Source organism: Anser anser (assembly GCF_964211835.1).
Source record: "Anser anser genome assembly, chromosome: 19".
NCBI lineage: Eukaryota > Metazoa > Chordata > Aves > Anseriformes > Anatidae > Anser > Anser anser.
Window position 1 is genome coordinate 8,434,862 of NC_139740.1, and position 19,016 is coordinate 8,453,877.

The 19,016-nt window shown below is 51.0% G+C and overlaps 2 protein-coding genes and 1 long non-coding RNA gene across 3 annotated transcripts; 2 read left to right on the forward strand and 1 right to left on the reverse strand.

Annotated features, from left to right (window-relative positions):
* The first annotated feature begins 2,164 nt into the window (after nucleotides 1–2,164).
* Nucleotides 2,165–13,247, forward strand: LOC310884190. The gene is made up of 4 exons (XR_014574065.1): nucleotides 2,165–2,857; nucleotides 10,900–11,003; nucleotides 11,115–11,289; nucleotides 13,048–13,247. It is a non-coding gene; the product is annotated as an uncharacterized lncRNA (long non-coding RNA).
* Nucleotides 7,092–15,784, reverse strand: KCTD2 (potassium channel tetramerization domain containing 2). The gene is made up of 6 exons (XM_083805631.1): nucleotides 15,408–15,784; nucleotides 14,003–14,111; nucleotides 13,254–13,345; nucleotides 12,471–12,566; nucleotides 11,141–11,266; nucleotides 7,092–10,526 (listed from the first exon to the last, which is right to left on the reverse strand). The coding sequence occupies exons 1-6, from the start codon at nucleotides 15,687–15,689 to the stop codon at nucleotides 10,497–10,499; spliced, it is 735 nt and encodes a 244-aa protein (XP_083661757.1). The 5' UTR covers nucleotides 15,690–15,784; the 3' UTR covers nucleotides 7,092–10,496.
* Nucleotides 15,785–15,786: 2 nt separating this feature from the next.
* Nucleotides 15,787–18,893, forward strand: ATP5PD (ATP synthase peripheral stalk subunit d). Its single transcript, XM_083805630.1, has 6 exons — nucleotides 15,787–15,932; nucleotides 16,370–16,498; nucleotides 17,173–17,269; nucleotides 18,101–18,172; nucleotides 18,492–18,554; nucleotides 18,691–18,893. The coding sequence occupies exons 2-6, from the start codon at nucleotides 16,377–16,379 to the stop codon at nucleotides 18,820–18,822; spliced, it is 486 nt and encodes a 161-aa protein (XP_083661756.1). The 5' UTR covers nucleotides 15,787–15,932; nucleotides 16,370–16,376; the 3' UTR covers nucleotides 18,823–18,893.
* Nucleotides 18,894–19,016: the final 123 nt, after the last annotated feature.

A 19,016-nucleotide genomic window follows, 5' to 3' on the forward strand; every position in this document is an offset into this window, starting at 1 on the left:
GGGCCCGTGGGAAGGGGCTCTAACATGCAAATCACGGTGGTGGTGCTCAGCACACTTTAATCCTTTGTCCACTTTAGCTGGGTGCAGATAATGCGACTAATTCAAGTGCTTGTCTCTCTGGTGTGAATTAGCTGGATGACAGCCTAAAACCTCTCCCCGGCAACAGCAAACCTGAAAAAAAGGCAGAAGCACAGCTCCTCTCTGTTCCCAGCTGCCCTGTCCAACACTTGAGCTTGTCCAGCAGAAGATTTCTGGAGCCCTGGCTCCCCTTGTGTGTCCTTGTGCTCACCGGGGGGGCTGTCCCAGGGGGCCACATGCTTGCTGTGGCTTTCATCCAGCTATGGGACACCTTCACCCCTCGGCAGCCTGACCTGCAGGATCTCCTGGGCTTTTTGCTGCAAGAGCCCCGGAGATGCGCTGCCAAGGGCCACGTGGCCTCCTCACCGCCTTCTGCCTGCACACAAGTGAAGGAACGGGTTTGTTCCAGCCTAGCTCGGCCGGCTGTGCCCATGAACAGCAGCAGCAGCTCCGCAAAACCGCCTTTTAACCCTTCCCAGGGTAGCTGGACGGGACAGGCAGGGCAAACGCATTGTGCTGCTGCTCACTTTGGTGCCGCCTTCTCAGCCTGCTCCCGGTGTCGAGCAGCGATCACGTTGAAGATCAGGGCCAACAAAAATGCAGTCAGATCCTCACAAGCACGTGCTCGTCTCGTGCTAATCGTGTCGGGATTTGGATTGAAGTTTGCAGCAAAAGACACACCTGGGTGCCTACTGCAAACAGCGCACGGGGTAGGGAGCAGGCAAACTGGTGCAAAGGTGCTTCCTGTCCCAGTGTGTGAAGGGGAACAGGAGGAAAGTTTCCTGCTCACGGCACGTTAGGTCTCTGCGTCCTGCTGTGGGGCTTATGGCATCAGCCCCATCGTGGGGACGGGTGGGTGGCCTGAGCAGGACAAGGGGGAGCAAAGCACATGGCTGGTTTCAGTCTCCGGTCGCTCTCTGCCAGTTGTTCTCTTATTCAGGTCTGAATTTTGTTTCTTCTTCCAGTGACCCCCAAGACACCGGGGTTCAAGCTTGGGTTTCCCAAGCTGTGACACAGCAGTCCCAGCAGCTGTTGGTTGTGGCATTGCACCAGGAGTGCTCGCACAGTGCTTGTCCCCCACCTTCCACGCCTCAGTTTCCCTCAGCCATGGTGGGGGACCAGCAGTTGCTGGGATAAGGACGCACAACAGGGCTGCTGGCAGCAATTTATGCTGAGAAACCCAGGGCACGGGGCATTCACCACCTAGGAAGAGGTTTATACTTAGTCTGCAGATGACGATGATATCTCTACATCAGGCTCGGCAAGAGCTGGTGGCTGGTGGTACCTCCGTGGGGAGCAGAGCAGCACCCTTTTTGCCTAAAACCGCTCAGGATGGAGACACAGCAGCAGGGTGCCGTGGGGAAATCAGGACTCTGGCTGCTGGGGGAGGCTCAAAGCCCAGGGGATGCCTGCGGCTCAGGGGCAAGGAGGGGAACTGGAGGAAAGTTTCTTGTTCACGGTACATTAGGTCTCTGCACCCTGCTGCGCGGCTTGCAGCATCCTCCTGCTGCCTCACCTCAGCCCCGGTGTGAGCCGGGTGTGGATTTTATGAATGTAAAACAGGCTGCATGCACAGAGGTGAGGCGTTTACTGTAAACTGAGGGGGGCGGTAAAATTTTTAAGGGTCACTCAGCGTCTGTTGGGGGTAGGAAGGCAAAGCACTTGGTAAACACCTTTATAAGTGACTTTTTAAGTACCTTTTCATCCTTAGATCTGGGCTTGCTTTGCAGTCCTCTCCCGGGTAGGCAGTGCTGTGTCCCAGGTGACTTTCCCAAGGTCACTCGGACAGCTACGAGCAGAGCCCCCAGCTTTAGCTCTGCTTTAGGCACTGGCCCCAGTGCTGCAGCCTGGCCCAGTGCTGTTGTCTGCGGGATGTCACTTGTCAGCCGTCACTCACAGCCCTCAAGGGGCCGTGGAGGTGGCTGAGTTCAAGCCCTGTGCACGTCCGTGTGCTGGTGTCACGGCTCTGCGAGCCCGTCCCAAACCCAGGAGTCTCAGCAGCAGTTTTGGGGCAGGCCGTGTGCTTGGAAACCGAAGCGCAAAATGCCTCAGAGCTCCCAAATTGCTTCTGAGGCTAGCTGAATTTGTTCCAGGCACCAAGATTAGCAGACTGACAGATAGAATCTCACAGAGGAAGTGCGTATCTTCTTTCTTTTGTTTAAAGCAGTGGAAACTCGGTGACATTTTGGCTGTTGGGCTGCAGAGTGGCTTGGGGCAGGGAGCTGGGCATGGAGCTGCTCCTACCCCAGCTTCAGTCCTGATGTCTCCATCCTGCTCCAGCAGGCTGCGGGAGCACCCAAATTAGACCCCTGCTCCGATCCCTTCCTCGAGCCCAGACAGACCCAGGGGAAACCAAGCTCTCCGAGCACCTGAAAACAGACTCCTGAGACCTGGGGCAGGGACAGGGGCTGAACAACGCTGGCAAATCCCCTTCGGACCAGCTCTGCTAGGGCTGAGAAAATGGGACAGTGCCAGAGTCATGGGGAGCACTGGTTTAGCACCACTTTCCTAAGCAGTTCCCATAGCATTGCTCCCTTGTCATCCCCTTGCAAAGGGTATCAGGGCCCTGACTGCACTAATTGGTCTTAATTAGTCTGATCAGACTCACCTGGATCCTCCTCCCACACCTTCTCCACCCAGTTTGACTCCAAGTTGCATTTAAGCCTGGCTCCTTACCTGGCTTAGCCTTTAGACAGATGTCCCTGTGCTGTTCTTTGCTCTCCTGGCTTAATCTCTGCATTGTGTTCACGAATCACAAAGGATGTAGGTGTGACACCAGGTAAGAAATCTGATTTTTGGGACCAGATTTCATGACTTGTAGCCAGCACTGAGGATAATACTGCTTGGCTTGGAGGCAGGAAATGGGGATTGAGGAGACAGCTGATACTAAGTGCGTGTACTGACAGCTTCCATTGACTTGGAGGAATCCAGCAAGATGTGGCTTGTCCCAGCTCCTTGCCCTGGTGGCTGATTGTAAGGATTTGCTTGCAGGCTGGCAAATAGTGCAAGCAGCCCTCCTGGCTGTTGCCTTCCTCCCTGGGTGCTCCTGGGGTGCCCCGTATGGGGGGGAGGTCAGCACCCAGCTCTGCTTGAGGCAATGGGGATGGCTCCAGAGATGAGTCTGAGAAAGATGTGTTTGGGGAAATCCGTGCAGGAGGTGGCTCTGGCTCGTGACATGGTGCCCTGTGCTGCTCTGTGGGTTTGTGCCTCAGCTGCGCAGAGACAGGGACCTTTTAATGAAATGGAGTTCCTTAAATTGTTATCCACATGAAAACTGTGGCTGGTGGATGGGGTTGTGGGACCATGGGATGGGGTTGTGGGACATGGTGGGGCAATGGGCTGAGATCCCAGCCCCGGACAGCCTGTCTCTGCTCCGGGTCGATGTTCAGAGCACTGAGCAGTGGTTAGGGGGATTTTCCCTGCAGCAGATCTTATCTACCAAGCTCTTAATTGTTGTCCCCCTTGGTTTTTTATCAATGGGGAATAAGCCACTTAAGGAGGGACCAAGAGGACTGTTTCCCTCTGGCTGGCTGCTTGAGCTAGGTGTAAATCCTGCTGCTGGCTGCTATGGGGTGGATGTTGGCAGGGAAATAGCCCTTTTTGGGGAGGATGGCAGGCAAGCATTGCTTTCATTTTGGGTTGCCTGCTTACTGTGGGTACCTTGCACTCCCACCACCAGCCCTATTTACCTTCACGTTAGGTTACACAGAGATGCAGTGTACCAGCTCAGCTGCCTGCTCTGTCTGCAGGCGAGATGCAGGGAATACAGGCTGGGTCCTTTGTTAGTAGCTGTGAATCTTTAAATAACGTAGAATCTTGTCTGCAGGGGATGTCATGGCTTAGTGCTTGGGGTGGGAGGATGGTATATATTGACAGCCGGCTGCAAGAAAGTTAATGCATCAAAGTACCACTGGAGGGTGGAACCCAGGACTGTTCCTTCCCCAGATTAGCTCTGGCTTTCCTCAGTTTTAGCCACTGCCATTTGAATTCATTGAGACCACTGGTGCATGTTGTCCTGGCCTTGCTGAAGGACCTGCTGCCCTGATTGCCCTGAGCTAAATCACAGGTGAGAAGTGCTCACTTGTCCCGAGGGTTTTCTGTGTGACACGGAGGTCAGCCACTGCCAGCTGAACCCTTAGCTCCCTGAGGAGCTGCTTGAAGCCCATGAAATGCAAGGAATCATCGCGTTTTGGACTGATGATGATGAACTTGAATATGGTGAAATTTGGGGAACTCCTAGGAGGGATGGGGACCTCCAATAGGGAATATTGCCAGAGGGGCAAATATTAATGCTTTTACTCACCTATGTTACCACACCTGAAGGCAATTGCTGGGGGATTGCAGCTTCTTTTGCTGTGGCTTGGAGAAGCCAACGTATTTCTCCAGCCCTGGACAGGACCAGGTATGTGGGGTTGTTTGCCCAGACATAAGTTGGGTTAAACCTTCAGTGACCATCTCAAAACCAGATTTAGGTGGACAGACAGGGTTAAGGTCCTAGTTTCCCAAACAAGTTAGTAAGCTGGGTTACAAATATCTACAGGTTTTCTGTCTGCGAATAGATCTGGCCCGATGACTTCAGGGTGAAGGTGGGTGGGTGAGCAGCAGGCTGATCTTTGTCGAGGGCCTGAGGCAGAGTGTGGGCGCTGTGCAAGATGCGCTCATGGCTGTGGCCGGGCCTCTGTGCTGCCAGGTTTCACCCTCCCAGATGTGTGCGGAGAGGAGAAACGCAGCTGTGGTTTTCCACTCCTTTTTGCTGGAGCTGCAGGCCAAGAAGCTGGATGCTGATTGATGCCTTGGCTGCTAAAAACCCTTCCATATCTTCAGTGTCAGTTTGGGTTTCCTCTTTGTCCACAGATGTGAGCAGGCAGGGCAGAAAAACAACTGAATTGTGCTCTGGGCAAAACTGGCACAGGCAAGCGGAGCTGCCAGCTGGGTGACTAACAGAGCTTCGTGTGGTGCAGCGAGGTGAGCCCGGCCCTGGGGAGCCAGCAGGCCCCAGATGCAGTGTGGTGGCCAGGGGGTTTCTGTCTGGTGGGACCCTCCTGTTCCAGAGGAGGGGTGTGGGAGTGCCTGTCAAGTGCAGAAAATGCCGTTCAAGGGGGATTTGAAAGTGCCTCTGTCACAGGTCTGCTGCGAAGTGGTTCCCTCTTCCCCTTCTGCTGCTTGGAGCCGCCTGGGGTTGGGAGCAGGAAGAGCTGAGCCCCTGGAAACAGCAGGGCCTGCTCGTTAGGAGGTGGTGTGTGAGGTTGGCTTTATTGGGGGGGGGTAATGCTGTGCTGCTGCCTGTACAGCATGACCTCCTGCTTGGTAACGCTGGGTATCGCCTCTGTTCTCTGTAGCAAGAAGGGGGGGGGGGGGGGGGGGGGGCGGATTTTTAGAAGAAGCTCTGTGTGTTGCACAGCTTTAGCTGGGAAAGCGAGTGATGGCACAGAGGCCTGGCTGCTCCTGACGGTGGTTTCCACAGAAACTGCCGAGTGACTCTTGTGTCTCCGGCACGGTGCTGTAGCATTGCACAAGGTGTTGTGAGGGACCAGCTGGCGGACCTGGAGCTGGTTAAGGGTTCTGTTCCAAGCCTTTCCCCACCTACATGGCCTTAAAGGACAGCCAGGGCCTCCCGCACCCGAGCGTGGCTCTACTTGGTGCAAGCTCGCTGGCAGTCCAGCCCTGCAGTCAGGTTTGGCATGGAGGTATGGGGATTTATTGAGGAGATGTGAGGGTAGTGTCCTAAATCAACTCGTGTGAAGTGGTGAGGTGGCTCAGCTGTGCTTTCTGCTCTCTCCTGCATGCCCATAAGCTCCCTTTTGTGGTGTCATGGGGGAGAGTGTGTCTCATCTCATGTAGCTCCAGTGTTAAACCCCAGGTTGGGGATGTGCCAGCCCTTCCCTGCTCCTTGCTTTGGGGCTTTTGCCACAGTGGGGAAGAACTGGAAGCAGGGAGCGTGCCCACGGGGCAGCGTTCAGAGCAGCTGCAGCAGGCAACAGCTACTTGTGGTCCAAAGTAACTTCATCTTCACCCATTCTTCACTTACATCTTTGTTCCTTCTTTCCCACCCCTGTGTTGTGGCGGAATGGTCACCATTATCCACGTTTCAGCATCACCAAAGCTTGAAGGTTTTGTCTCCTCACCTCCCTGCTGCTCACCCATCTGCTGGTACCTCTGCTTCACGCGTTTTTGAGTTGCAGTGCTCTGTAAACAGGAAAGAATCTAAATCCCAGCTAATCCTCTGTCTTGCTGAAGACACGCGGGAAGGCTGCGTTGAGGGTGGAGATGGATCAAGTGTTTAAAATGCCCTCCAGGGCTTCAGAGCAAATTCTACATGCCTGGGGCACTCTCTCTCCCAGCAAACAGTTGCAGGCTCAGAACACAAGGGGAAGCTCTTAAGAAACTGTAATTGTGGTTTTTTTTTTTCCCCTCGTGTTTGTTCTGCTTTTGTCTTGGTGATGGCAAGAATGCTGTGTCTTTGGCCTTGAGTGGGAAAGCTGAGAGCTGTTTGCAAGCTTCTGCAGATGTTCAGTGAGGGCCTTTTGTAAGACAGGAAGGGGCAAAGCTGTCAGACCATCAGACCTTTCTGCCATGCGTGCTGGACCACTCAAGTACAGGTTTAGCAAATGAAAAGACAAAAAAATCCTTGTCCTTTCTTAGTAGCTCATATTTAATGCTTGTATTAACATCCTGCTTGTTTGTGGGTGTCAGTGCAAGTGGTAAAAAGGCATGTAGTTTAGCTTCTTTTGTGTAAGAGAAAATCAGGAAAGTGCTTTGATTTTTGCCTTTGTTCTCTGAAAGTAACCAAGAAGGATTCCAAAACCTAATTAGATTTTCCTCTTGGTAAACCAGTGTTATAAATGAATTGGAGACAGATGCGGGTTCCTAATTTGTTTCTTCCCCTGTAACGTAGTGTTGCTGTGGAAAGTTGCAAATGGATGCAAAGAAAGTGGCAGGCTGCAGACTGTTTCTTCAAACTTTTCAAACCCATTTCAGAATCTTTATTTGAAAAAAAAAATAATCACAGCATCTCAAGTGTTATTCAAACACATTTAATAAACAAAGAGAAACAGTAGCAAAGGGCACTGACATGTGACAAACTGTACAAAACCTCCGGGTTTGCAGGCAAACCTGAGGGGAGGAGCCCACGGCCCAGCTGCAGGACTGGGGAGCTGCTCCGTCCCGTCGCCCTGCAAGGAACCATGCCCCCTTTGCCTCAGCCCACTCAGTCACCCCTGAGAAAATCTATTTTTAAAAATGTGCAGAAACAAAGACACTTTAAGAGGTTATTTCCAGTCTTGCCATAATGGAACAATTTAGGCCACTGGGAAAGTTTAAAAAAACAAAAGGTCATGCTCTCCGTTCCTAGGATTAATGCTTTCAAGTGAACCTTCCCAACAGATGCAAGCACTCTTGGATATCCAGTAGCTCTACCCTTGCTCACTCACCCTACTCACAACATGCTTTTTTTTTTTTTTTAGAGTGAATGGGACAAATTTATTCTTAATTCAGTGATGGTTTTGATATAGTTGTGACTGAGTGAAAGGCAACAGAAGGAGAAGCCCTGTCTTGAGCACAGAAGGGATGCAACTTGTGCATAATGCTGAGACCAGCCCTTGGTCTCAGGGCGAAGGTGACTTAGCATAGTCAGCAAAGGAGAAATCCTCCACTGGGAATGGACCTTCTGGGATGGATTTCATGCCTGGTCCTAAATATCACACAAGTAGTTGAGTGTCCAGTAACAACCAGATCATTTTTCTACTGTTAGCTCTTTTTGTTGCACTTAAAGACTACACAATTGAAGCCAAGGGGACTTCAATCTTCCCCTGGAGAACCAAGATGCAATGTTGATAGTCTTTCACGTGTATCAGTTAAACAGCTGTTCCACTCAACTGGTAGTGGTAGTTTTTAGGCTCTCTGTGGCTCGGCGGGGAGAGTGATGGTATCGCTCTTGCATCAGGCAGTCTTCTGGTGGGCTTCCACATGTATGGTGCTTTTGGAGATACAAAAGAAGCAACGAGGTATTGTTTTTTTTAATCTACTCGAGCTGTACTGGACAGAATGTCTCCCTTCACATGATCGCTAGTGTTGCTATGAGCTCCACAGTTTGAACAGCAAGGTGCTCAGCTGGCAATGATGTGACAAATGCAGCTCAAGCAGTTCCTGTTGCCTTTAGCTTGCTATTTCTTGACCAGTTCCTGGAAACTCCCTCCTCCAAGGAAGGGAGAGAAGACAGATGAATGTGAGAGTTAGAGGGCTTTTTAGGCTGTTAACTTGCATACATGCACTTGTTTTCTCAGCTGTGAGCACAGATGGACAATGACTGAGGCTACGAGATACTGACAGAGGAGAGATATCTATACACATCACAGTGTTATTTAGGCCCAGCCAAGGCGTATGGTCTAATCACACCAATACCATCTCAATACATTATAAACAGGGAAGATGGAGAGAAGGAGAGCTGGGTTCTTCAGCATGATGGCAAGCCAGCTGCGTTTCAACAGCCTGTAACTGACACGATGTGAATTCAAAGACATTTGGCGTGGTCTGTTGTTACCAGGATTAAACTAGCACAGATAATTGACCAGTCATTCTTGAGAACGAGGCAGAACCTCCAGAGGAGGAGGTATATTGGCAAAGAAGGATGGGAAAGGACAGGTCAGTGTACATACAGGACTGAAAAGAGGCCAAGTGCAGCAGTGTTGCTCAGTGCCTTTGCTGCGTGCCTTTTCTGCTGAACTGGCTGTCAGACCTTTAGTAATGTTTTGCTACCTTTAGTAATGTTTTGCTGCCCTTAAGGGTAGCCCTGCCAGCGTTAAGTGATAAGGTGGGAAACGTGCCTGTTTCTATCTTAACACTTTAAGGAGACCACAGGTAGCTGAATTCCTCCAGAAAGAAGCCCAGCTCCTCAGTCCAGGTGAGGAATTTTCTGATACCTTACCAAGAATCACCTGCTCTGAGCAATGTCTGTGAACTCCGGCATCTCTGAAGCTTTGCATTTACTGTCAGTTTGGGACTTGACTCAAAAGACCCAAATACCAGGACACTTAGGCTACAAAGAACAAAGCCAGGATGAAAGGAGAAAAACATGCAGCAGTGAATTCCTAAGAAATTCCATTTACCAGACAAGAAGGGACATGCCCTTGGTTAGGGATGGCACAGGTTAACAGAGGGGAAGCAGTGACTGCAGTTTGGCTAAGATTAGATTCAAGAGGCACAAACAAACATTTTGCACATCCATCCAAGGCATTCCAAAAAAAAAAAGTCACAGAAGTCGATACATCACTTTGGACAAGAAACATTACAACAGTTTGGCAACTTTTCACCACCACCACCCCTCCCCAGCTCTGTGATGCCCCTCCGTAATTTGAGGTGGTCTCTTGAAGGTGGGTACATGAGGGGGCTGCAGATAAATCATTGCATGTAAATAGGGGATCTCCTCCGCAAAGAATCTCGTGGGTGAAAAACCTACCTGCTTGCTACAGTACAAAAGAAATTCTGCCCTAAGTACTCTGGTGAGAAGGAAGGCAGTGGAGCTCATGCTGCTGGAGACAAGGCAAAGCTGAACTTGGCAGCAACAAGTCCCTAACCTTGTGACTTTGCACCAGGCTAAGATATGGTCATGGCAAGGTAGCGAAGGGGAAAAGATGTTGCTGCTCTTCTTCAACAGAGAAGTGTACAGGACAGAACTATTATTCTACCACCATTCTGGGTGAACACAGGTCTCTTTTTGTTTATGCACGAGAAGCAATGGGCTTTGGAAGATGCCAGGAGCCCGTACGTAATAGCATTAACAGCATGACCCATGTTGGATGTACGCACAACTCCCCTCCCCTTAGTATCTAAACTCAGCTCTTAGGAATTGAACAAGGAACAAATACAAAGCAAGAATGAAAAAAGTTTTTTCTTTTTACAAGTGGTTGCTTTGTTCCTCCTTTTAAAACCCTGTTCTGATCTGTTGGGGGTGGCTGATCAGGAGGGGGAGCGTTGCAAAGTCCTTGCACTTTTCTGGTGGTGGTAGACCTGGGTGCAAGAAATGGCACAGCTCAAACAGATCTTCCCACCCATGGCAGCCTGTGCAAGGTGGGACTGACTACAAGGGCCTGGGGACCTGAGCAACCTTTGCAAAGGTTCCATCTGGGAATCCAGCCCAGCCATTGTTGGAAAAATTCAATGCAGCGCTGGCCAAGAAAATAAAACAGATACTTGTAGAAAGGACTATCCAACTGGAAGAGTCTCTTCTTTTCTTGGTTTCCAGAGTAGGAGGGAAGCCTTTGGTTCTGACCAGAATTACTCGCCATTGGCAGGACAGGCTCGGCTTTGCTTTGTGGTAGCTTGGTTACTGTACAGGGGCACGGTCGCACTGCGGAGAGATGCTCTGCCCAGCTAGATTGCCCTTTTGACATCTGGGATTTTTAGAGGAGTACACGCTTGAATTACATCCGGGATCCTCGCTCTTGAAGAATCTGGAAAAAAAAAAAGAGCCTTAACTCAGACAACTTCAGATGCATAAGCTCATGTTCAAAGTCTTTGGCTTTTGCAAAGGCAAGATGGACTAACAAGAGAAGGAATCAGAGCACCTTGCTGGCTTTTATGCTACCACAGTGACTGTCAGGCTGGTTAAAATTGAGTCCCTTCTCTAGAAATGCCACTTAGCTGCCTTCCAGGAGTTAATAATATAATCTTTTGTTGCTGTCCTAGGGAAAAAGAATGGACTGAGGGAGAAAAAAGTCTGTCTCTTCCCTACAGCATGCTTCAACCACAAAATGTGACTAGTCTCAAAGGTCCTTGCTATGATGTCCTCCTTTTTCAAGTCATTCCTCTTTTTTCTTCTTACAGAATTACAAAATGGCCGAGGTTGGAAGGGACCTCTGAAGATCATCTAGTCCAACCCCTCTCCTGAGCAGAATCACCTAGAGCACGTTGTGCAGGATGGCATCCAGGCAGGTTTTGAGTATCTCCAGAGAAGGAGACTCCACAACCTCTCTGTTCCAGTGCTCTGTCACATTGCAGTGCCCTCTCATATTCTACCAGAACTTCCCTCTCATATTCAGTCAACAGGTCTGAGCAGACGCCTTACCTTCGCCTTCTCACTGGGCTCTTTGACAATGCCGTTGGTAGAATTGTTGAGTTCCCTAGACACAACACAGAGGAATTCTGCCTGGTCTTCGTTTCCGTAGTTATAGGAAGATCCAATGCTGATTAGCTGTGCAACAGGAGACAGCCAAGGTAAGGACTATAAACAAGTCTTGACTTCTGCTTTATTCCCGCAGTTGCTTTGTGAGCTACAGCTGTCCAGGGAGACCTGTTCTGACCTGAAGTGTCAGCAAGCCAAACCCCTTCCAGCACCCTCCTGTATCACAGGCTTCTCTGTGCCTTTGTAAGGCAGACTTAGAAAAGCTCCGGAGCCCTCTAGTGGCACCTGGAGCCTCACGAAGAAATGTCTGTAATGCTGAACACAACATTTCCCAATCACTGAGGGCAGAAAGAAAAAATACGTCAGGCTTTGCAATATATAATGTCTAATTCATATAAGGGCAAGGCAGCGCAGACTCTTGGTCCAGGCTTCTCGATCCAGACTGTGTGTCTGTGTTGAACTTGTCTCAAATCTGGCCTTCTGACTTTGATGTATAATCAAAGGAAAGGAATTGCCTGGAAAGGCAATTCTTTACCACAGGTAAATGTTGGATTAACTACGGGACACGTAGCAAACTGGCACCACTCTTTGCATACAAGCCATCAGGATGGAATTTGATATCTGCATAAATAGGATTATGTTATATTACTGTTATGAGAGGTCTGGACTCAGTCCAAGAAATCCCATCTGTCTCATATTTATCATTATTACATTAACAGGACATCCTAGAGTGCAGGGCTAATTTATCTTTTACAACTCTGTTCTGCTTTCCAGATAGTAAACCTAAAAAAATCTGAGGAAAGCAATGTGGTTCTTATCAGCTGTGTATATCCAGGAAACTTTAATGTGTAGCGTGCACCCTAACTTCCATGTTGTAATGGATTCTAAGAGAGAGCTTCATATTTGAGGCATGTGCAGTCAGCAACCTTCCTACACAGATGCCTACTGATACAGTTTTGCTGTAGCAAGACTGGGGGGCTGTCATTACTGACCTGCAGTAACATTAACAGGTTTTTGTTTGTGTTAAGGGCAAAAGAGAGCCACAATAAACTTTTTTTTTGTTCCCCTGGTCCCTGCTGCCTTGACCTTTAAGCTGTTGGATACTTCCACACCACACACCACTATTTGCTCAACAAACGCATGGTATCTTTTGATAGATTTCCCAAACTACTGAATCATGGGTGGATAGAATAATGTATTTCCTTTTAAAATAGCACATTTCAGTTATCCTGCGAAACCAGACGGCTGCTCAAGTCAGACTGCTCATGGGTACCTGTTCAAATTTCCACCCATCAGACATAGTGGACACCATCTGTGTGAGCTCTTCCTCTTGGCACTGCAGGACTCTGTACACGTGCTTCACAGGTCCCTAAAGCATGGGGAATAAAAACAAGCAGGAGTTAAGTAATTGTTGCACTGGTATCAAGCAAGGAAACTAATTAGCCTAAACTACTGAGGTCTGCTCTGTCTGTGTTATTTGAGGAAGTCTGAGCCACGTGGATGGAGGTTTCATCTTTGTGACTATCCAACCAATTCTAAAATGCGTACAAACAGTTCGTACGCTTCTCTTAAAAGCCTTCCAGGTGCCTAAATGCAAGTGAAAGCAACACTTTTTTTGGTTTTCAAAGCCATTTACTGCTTTTTGAGAATGTTTCCCTTCTGAAATTGAATCTCCTATGTTAGTATCAGTAATGGGAAAAATTGCCACAAAAAGACAGCTATACAGGGCAGAAAACGGTTTGGAGAAGAACTGAGCTATTCTTTACCTCCTGAAGCTGTGTTTTGGTTTGTAACTCCCCATCTTTGCTCCCAGCCCTTTTCCTTTAACTGTTCATCGCCTTTCCCTGCAGCGTTAACAAGATGACTGTGGCCTGTTCTTGTGAAACCATAATGGATACTTTTTCCTAGCTGTGCCTTGGATCTAACGAAAAACACGGGTTCCTGCTGTTAAAGACAACTAAGCTAAAAAACTGTTACTGGACGTGCCTACAGCCACACATCCTACTAGGCTACAGAAAATGACTGACTGCAGAACGTAAATTTTCATGTGCATTACTTGAGAGGTTCTGTTCTCGTTATCCCGTATCCGCTCCTTCACCAGTCGCACGAGAGATGCAATATTGTAAAACTCGGCTTCTTCCAGGACCCCTAAGAAGGGAACGAAAAGCAGAGACAGAAGTTCTGTTACTTTATACAGGGCAGAATGAAGATGATTCAGCTACAAGGATGCAACACCTGCTGCTGCCTCCAAATCTCACCCACATGTAATAAAATCCTCGGGTGCTGAATAAGTCTGCCACGGATCTCACAGTTCCCAGGCTGGAAGGAGGTGACCAACTAGCTGCCACCTCCTTTTGTGGCTTACAGGGTACTTAAAGATTATCCCCCTTTCCGTGGGCTTATCAGAAACCTCATGGCACGATCTCTGTGGTGTTCCCTCCCTAAGGGAATCTCACCAAAGCTGCTTGCTTGTGCAGAACTGCTGTTACTGCTGTCTGTGGAGGGAGATGTTCTATCAGATGGTTTGCTAAAAGAAGCCTTTGAGCTAAGCAGAGCAGTGATGGGCTGTACTAAAAACTAGAGGCCTCTGCTTCCAGAATGATGCAGAATCTGATGATTTAATCCCTTTTAACAAGCATCCTTCTGGGAAGCTAAATACTAACAGCACTGCTGGGAACTGTGGCTTGCTCCTGCTACTACACGTTGCCCTATCGGTGCCCTGATGTGCTCGGGCACGTTTCTGATGGCAGCTGTCATGCTTCTATCGAACAGCGCTTGTGGTTCTACCCCGGATTTTTCTCTTACCTTCTTCTGCGAGCTCCTTGTTTATGATAAGCTTCCCGTGGCGGAGGTAGTTCAGTATTGGACCAAAATAGGTGGGATCTCTATCGATGAGATATGCACCTGTCTCATCCTGTTGAGCGTGCACAGGAATGAAGCAGGCATAGTTAAATGGTACTAGAAAAAAAGATAATTTCATTTGAAAATGATAAATAGAACAGTTTTTCTTTAAGAAACGGATTCCTTTGCCTGTAAAGGTTGAATTAGTGACTCCACACTTTATCCAATGTTTTTTTTCAGTATCTGAACTCAGCTACAAATGTTGCAGCTCGATGGTGCTGGCAGATGCCTCACATTAAGTACTTCTATGAACAGAGTTTATATAACCAAAGAGAAAAGCAGCGCTTAAGTTTTTTCTCACTGCAATAATAAAAAAAAAACAAAGCTGGCATTCGTGCTCTGTCTAATCTTGTTTTCCAGACTAGTTTATCTAGGAGACTCTGAGAAAAAATAATTGGATTTCCAGTTCTGGTAAACAGCATATAAAAGTTAAACTTCAAAGTAGGTGTGTGTTTTTCTTCCTACTACTAAAAATGCAAATTGCAGTGCCCCAGCCCTGTCTCCGAGCAGTGTCTGGCAGGCTGGCATACAACAACTAATGTCATCAGCTCACCAACAGTTCATGACCAAAGCATTTCCCGAACCAGCCTGGAAGGGCTGACAGAGCCTGTGCAGGAGTCTTCCACACCATTTCCTTAAGGCAATGTCTGACCTGCCAAGCAGGCTGCTTTAAAGTGGTAAAAAAAACTGAGGTCTTCTGGATGTGGTGCCTGGGGACAGGGTTTAGGGGGTGACATAGGTGGCAGGGGGAGGGTTGGAGCAGATGGTCCTGGGGGGATTTTTCAACCCTAATGATACTGTGATGGATTCTGTGATCACTGCCTCTATTTGCTGAGGCTGGTGGCTTATTGTGGTTACAAGGAGGTTTTAACTTCCAGGTAAACTCTTAAGCAGCAGGCGACCTGAGCAATTCTCGGTGTGACCTATCCAGAAAATATTTAGAGCCCTGTGCGGCGGATCCCACAAACCCCTGCAACCACAAGAAGGACCACGAACAGAACTGCAAAACCCTTACGATACCCTGCAATTACAAGAACAACCACCCACAAAACCCTTGCGATAACCGGCGGTGGCTTCAAAACAAGCCAAGCAGCTGCGCTGCGACCTCTTGTAAGAGCAGCTCACACCAGAAAGCAGCCATAAGCGCAGCCCGCTGCAAGCCCCGTTCCTAGGAGCGTCCCCTCCCCGTCCCCTCTCCGCTGCGCCGGGGCTCGGGCCCTGCAGCAGCAGCACGGGGGGGCCTCGGCGGGGCGGGACCGGACCGGGGGGGGGCAGGACGGGGACCGGGGGCTCCCCGGCGCGGCCTCACCTTGTCGGAGCCCAGCTCGGGCCCGTCCTGGCAGCAGAGGCGGCACAGGAAGGACTTGGGCTCCCTGCACAGCGTCTGCCGGGTGCTCACGAAGTACGTGCCGCCCACGTTCAGCCGCACCCACTTGGAGGCGGCCGGGGCCGTGCCCAGCGCCGTGCCCGAAGCCCCCGGAGCGGCCGAGCGGGGGCTGGGCGGCCCCGGCACCCCCCCGGCACCCGGCGCCGGGCCCGGGCTGGGGGTGCGGCCCCTGGGCGGCCCCTCCGCCGCCGCCAGCTCCGCCATGCCGGGCCCGCTCAGCGCCGCCTCGCCGCCATCGCGCCCGCCGCTTCCGGGGCGCGGAACCGCTTCCGGGGCACCGCGGGCGGAAGCGGAACCGGAGCGGGGGGGGCGCAGCGCCGAGGGACGGCGGCGGCGGCGAGGAGCTTCCGGGGTGTGTGTGGCGAAGCCACGCCCCTTCCGGTGGGAGGGGGCGGGGCTTCCGGCGCGTCACTCGGCGGCGCCAGGGGACGGCGGGCGCTGCTCAAGGTGAGCGGGGCCGGGGGGGGCTCCCGGGATGGCGGCGGGGCCCCTCCCAGCGCCACCCCCCGCCCCAGGCCTCGCCCGGTGCCCCCCGGTCCTGGGCCCTGTCCTGTGTCCCCCCCCGCCGCCCCCGGGCCCTCCCGAGCGCCCCCCACGGTCCCAAGACCTCCCCAGCCTCCCCCCCCCCGGTCTTGGGCCTTGTCCGGTGCCCCCCCGCCGGTCCCGTGCCCCCTCCTGTCGTCCCCCCGCCGGTCCCAAGCCCTGTCCCGTGCCTCCCCCCCCTCCAACCTCTGCCCCCCAGCGGTCCCGGGCGCTCCCCAGCCCCCTCCCTCCCTCAGTCCCGGGCCCTTTCCCCTGTCCCCCACGATCCCGGCCCCCCCCCCCCCAACGTTCCCCCCTCTCTGACCTCCCCCTCCGCCGCGCTCCCTGTCTCCCTGCTCCAGCCGCAGCATGGCGGGCCGCAGAGCTGCTCTCAAGGCCATCGACTGGGCCGCCTTCGCCGAGAGGGTGCCCACCAACCAACGGGCCATGTTCAACGCCCTGAAGACCCGCAGCGACGCGCTGTCGGCCCGGTGAGTGCCGGCCCCGCGCCCGCCGCCGACAGCTCCGGACCTCGGTGGGCTGTGCGGCCTCTGCAGGCCCAGCTTGAGCTGATGTCCGTAGTTATTGTCTTACAAAATGCTCCAAGAGACGTTAAAACGGGCCGTCTTCAAGACAGCTGTTGGTTTAATTTTAATTTTCAAATCATCTTTTCTCAATCCTCCTCAGTGAAATAAGAATTGCAGCGTCAAAAAGCAGTTCTGTGCAAGCAGTTTTGTTTGGTGCGTTGGAAGAATATTTTTAAAGCTTTGTTGCTCTTTTAGATGCTGCACAAATGGATGAGTTCTGTCAGGTGCTTTGGCATCTGCTGCTTGATGTGCGTGGGCTGTTACAGGTGCTGTCACTGCCTGCCTCTGAGTTAGTGCTGTGAAAACTGCCCGGCTCTTCTTCAAGGGCTGCATCCGGGTGCTGCGTGCAGCAGGGCTGCAGGCTGAATTTGTCTTGCCCGTGCAGAGAAGTCTGTTTCAAGGGTGGGGGAAGTTGCAGGGTTGGGTCTTTGTTAGTTGCTAGTGAGAAACTCGGAGATATTTGCAATTAAGCTTAGCAGGCTCTGTTAACGCTCTGGAAAGTAATTGTGGCAGAGAGCAAATGACGGTGCGAGGTTACTGCTGGCCCTGGTGGTGACTGCTGTCCCCTGTCCCCTTAGGCTGGCCAGCCTGCCGGAGAAGCCCCCCGCCATCGACTGGGCTCACTACAAGGCTGCCATTGCTAAAGCCGGCATGGTGGACGAGTTCCAGAAGAAGGTCAGTACCTCTGTCAGCCTGCGCATTGATCTTCTTTGGAGGCTTAAATGGGGAACGTCTTGGAGTGGGAAATACCAGAATTGAGGTGTTTGGAGTTCCGGTAAGTTTCCTTGCTTCGTGTCCTGCAGCTGGTGTCGCTCACCTTGAGCAGGTCACTTCAGTGCCATCTCTCAGGGTGAAACCTGGGGCACCGTACAGTGAGAAAGCCGGTGAAGGAAAACTCAATACATCATTGTGTCTGCGGGAGTGGGCTCAGGTAGTGCCTCTCCTGGAGCAAACGGCTGGTGAGAAGCGCACGTCTGCAGACCAGGGAAAGTGCAGAGCTGGCTGGTGCCTGCAGGGGTTGCCATACCCCATAGGAACGAGGGAGGCTTCTGCTGAAGGTCACGCGCTGCCACTGGCGGTAGGGAAACTGGCTGCTGCGAGACTGCAAGGGCCCACAGACCTCAGCTGGATCTGGAAACTTTGGCTTGGGGAAAATCTGTCTGTGATGGGACAAGTCTTAAGATGGTGTTAGACTTCCTTGTTTCCTCGTGATGCTGTGCTTTGCGCTCCGTAGTGCTGTGGTGAACGTGTGTAGCATTGTGTGTCCTGGTGATGCTATGCAGTTCAGAAAAGGTTGCTCGAAGCATCCCGGTGAGCGGTGCTGCCTGTGAAGTACACGTTCAAGCTGCAGGGATCAGTTTTGGAAAGCTTGTTAACTTAAACAGTTGCAAGCGTGTCTGAGGGAGAAAGGAGAGAACGGCCCCCTGCTGCTAGGGAAAATGACCTTGGTGTGAAGGATTATTTCAAGCAAACAAACCATTTAAAGTTTTTGCCTTCAATTTACAGTTCAGTGCACTGAAGATTCCTGAACCCGTGGATACACAAAGTGCTAAAATTGATGCCCAAGAACAGGAATCTGTAAGTATTTACGCTGTGCCCAAATGCCGGGCTTGTCTCTGACCTCTGTGCAGATGGGAAGGGGTGAGAAGGAAGGTGTGTTCTGCATGGTCGTCTGCGTAGGCAGGGCAGCCTGAGACGGAGCATGGCTCTGGTCTTTGCAGGCTCTTGGCTCAGCAAGATCATCTCTGCACTGGGTAGGGTTTGGCTGTTTGGGGTTTGATCAAGATTTTGTTGATAGTTAATTTTACTGCAAACTTAGTGTGTGGGCTTGCAGGCTCGCTTCAGGTTGTTGTCCTTCATCGTAACCGTGTTCACCATGTCCTTTGCTGTCCTCCAGGCAAAGAACACCGCTGAGTACGTGCAAGCTTCCAAAGCTCGGATTGCCCAGTATGAGCAGCACGTAAGTCTGGACGTTGCTTAGTGAATATCCTCTTTAATCCTGCCTGGCTTACACCTTGTTCTTTCCTGTGTGTCTGCTTTGCTCTTTCTTGCTGACAAGTGACTTGTAACACTTTTGTCTCTGCTCCTAATTCAAGCTTCAGAAGCTCAAAAGCATGATTCCCTTTGAACAAATGACAATTGAAGACATGGCTGAAGCCTTCCCTGAAACCAAACTGGATAAGGAGAAGCATCCATTCTGGCCTCACAAACCAATTGCTGATCTGTAAGCTGGTCTGGAAGCAGTTTGCCTAACGACTGTCAGATTCTATGATCTAAATAAAGTATTTTCCCTCCCGTCTGTGGCTTAGATCGTAGATATGAGGTTGTACGGTTTTGAGAAATGCGGAACTGTAGGTGGCTGTGCAAACAGGCTGGTTTTCCTGGATTTTCTCATTTACCTGTGAACTTGATTTTTGTAGCA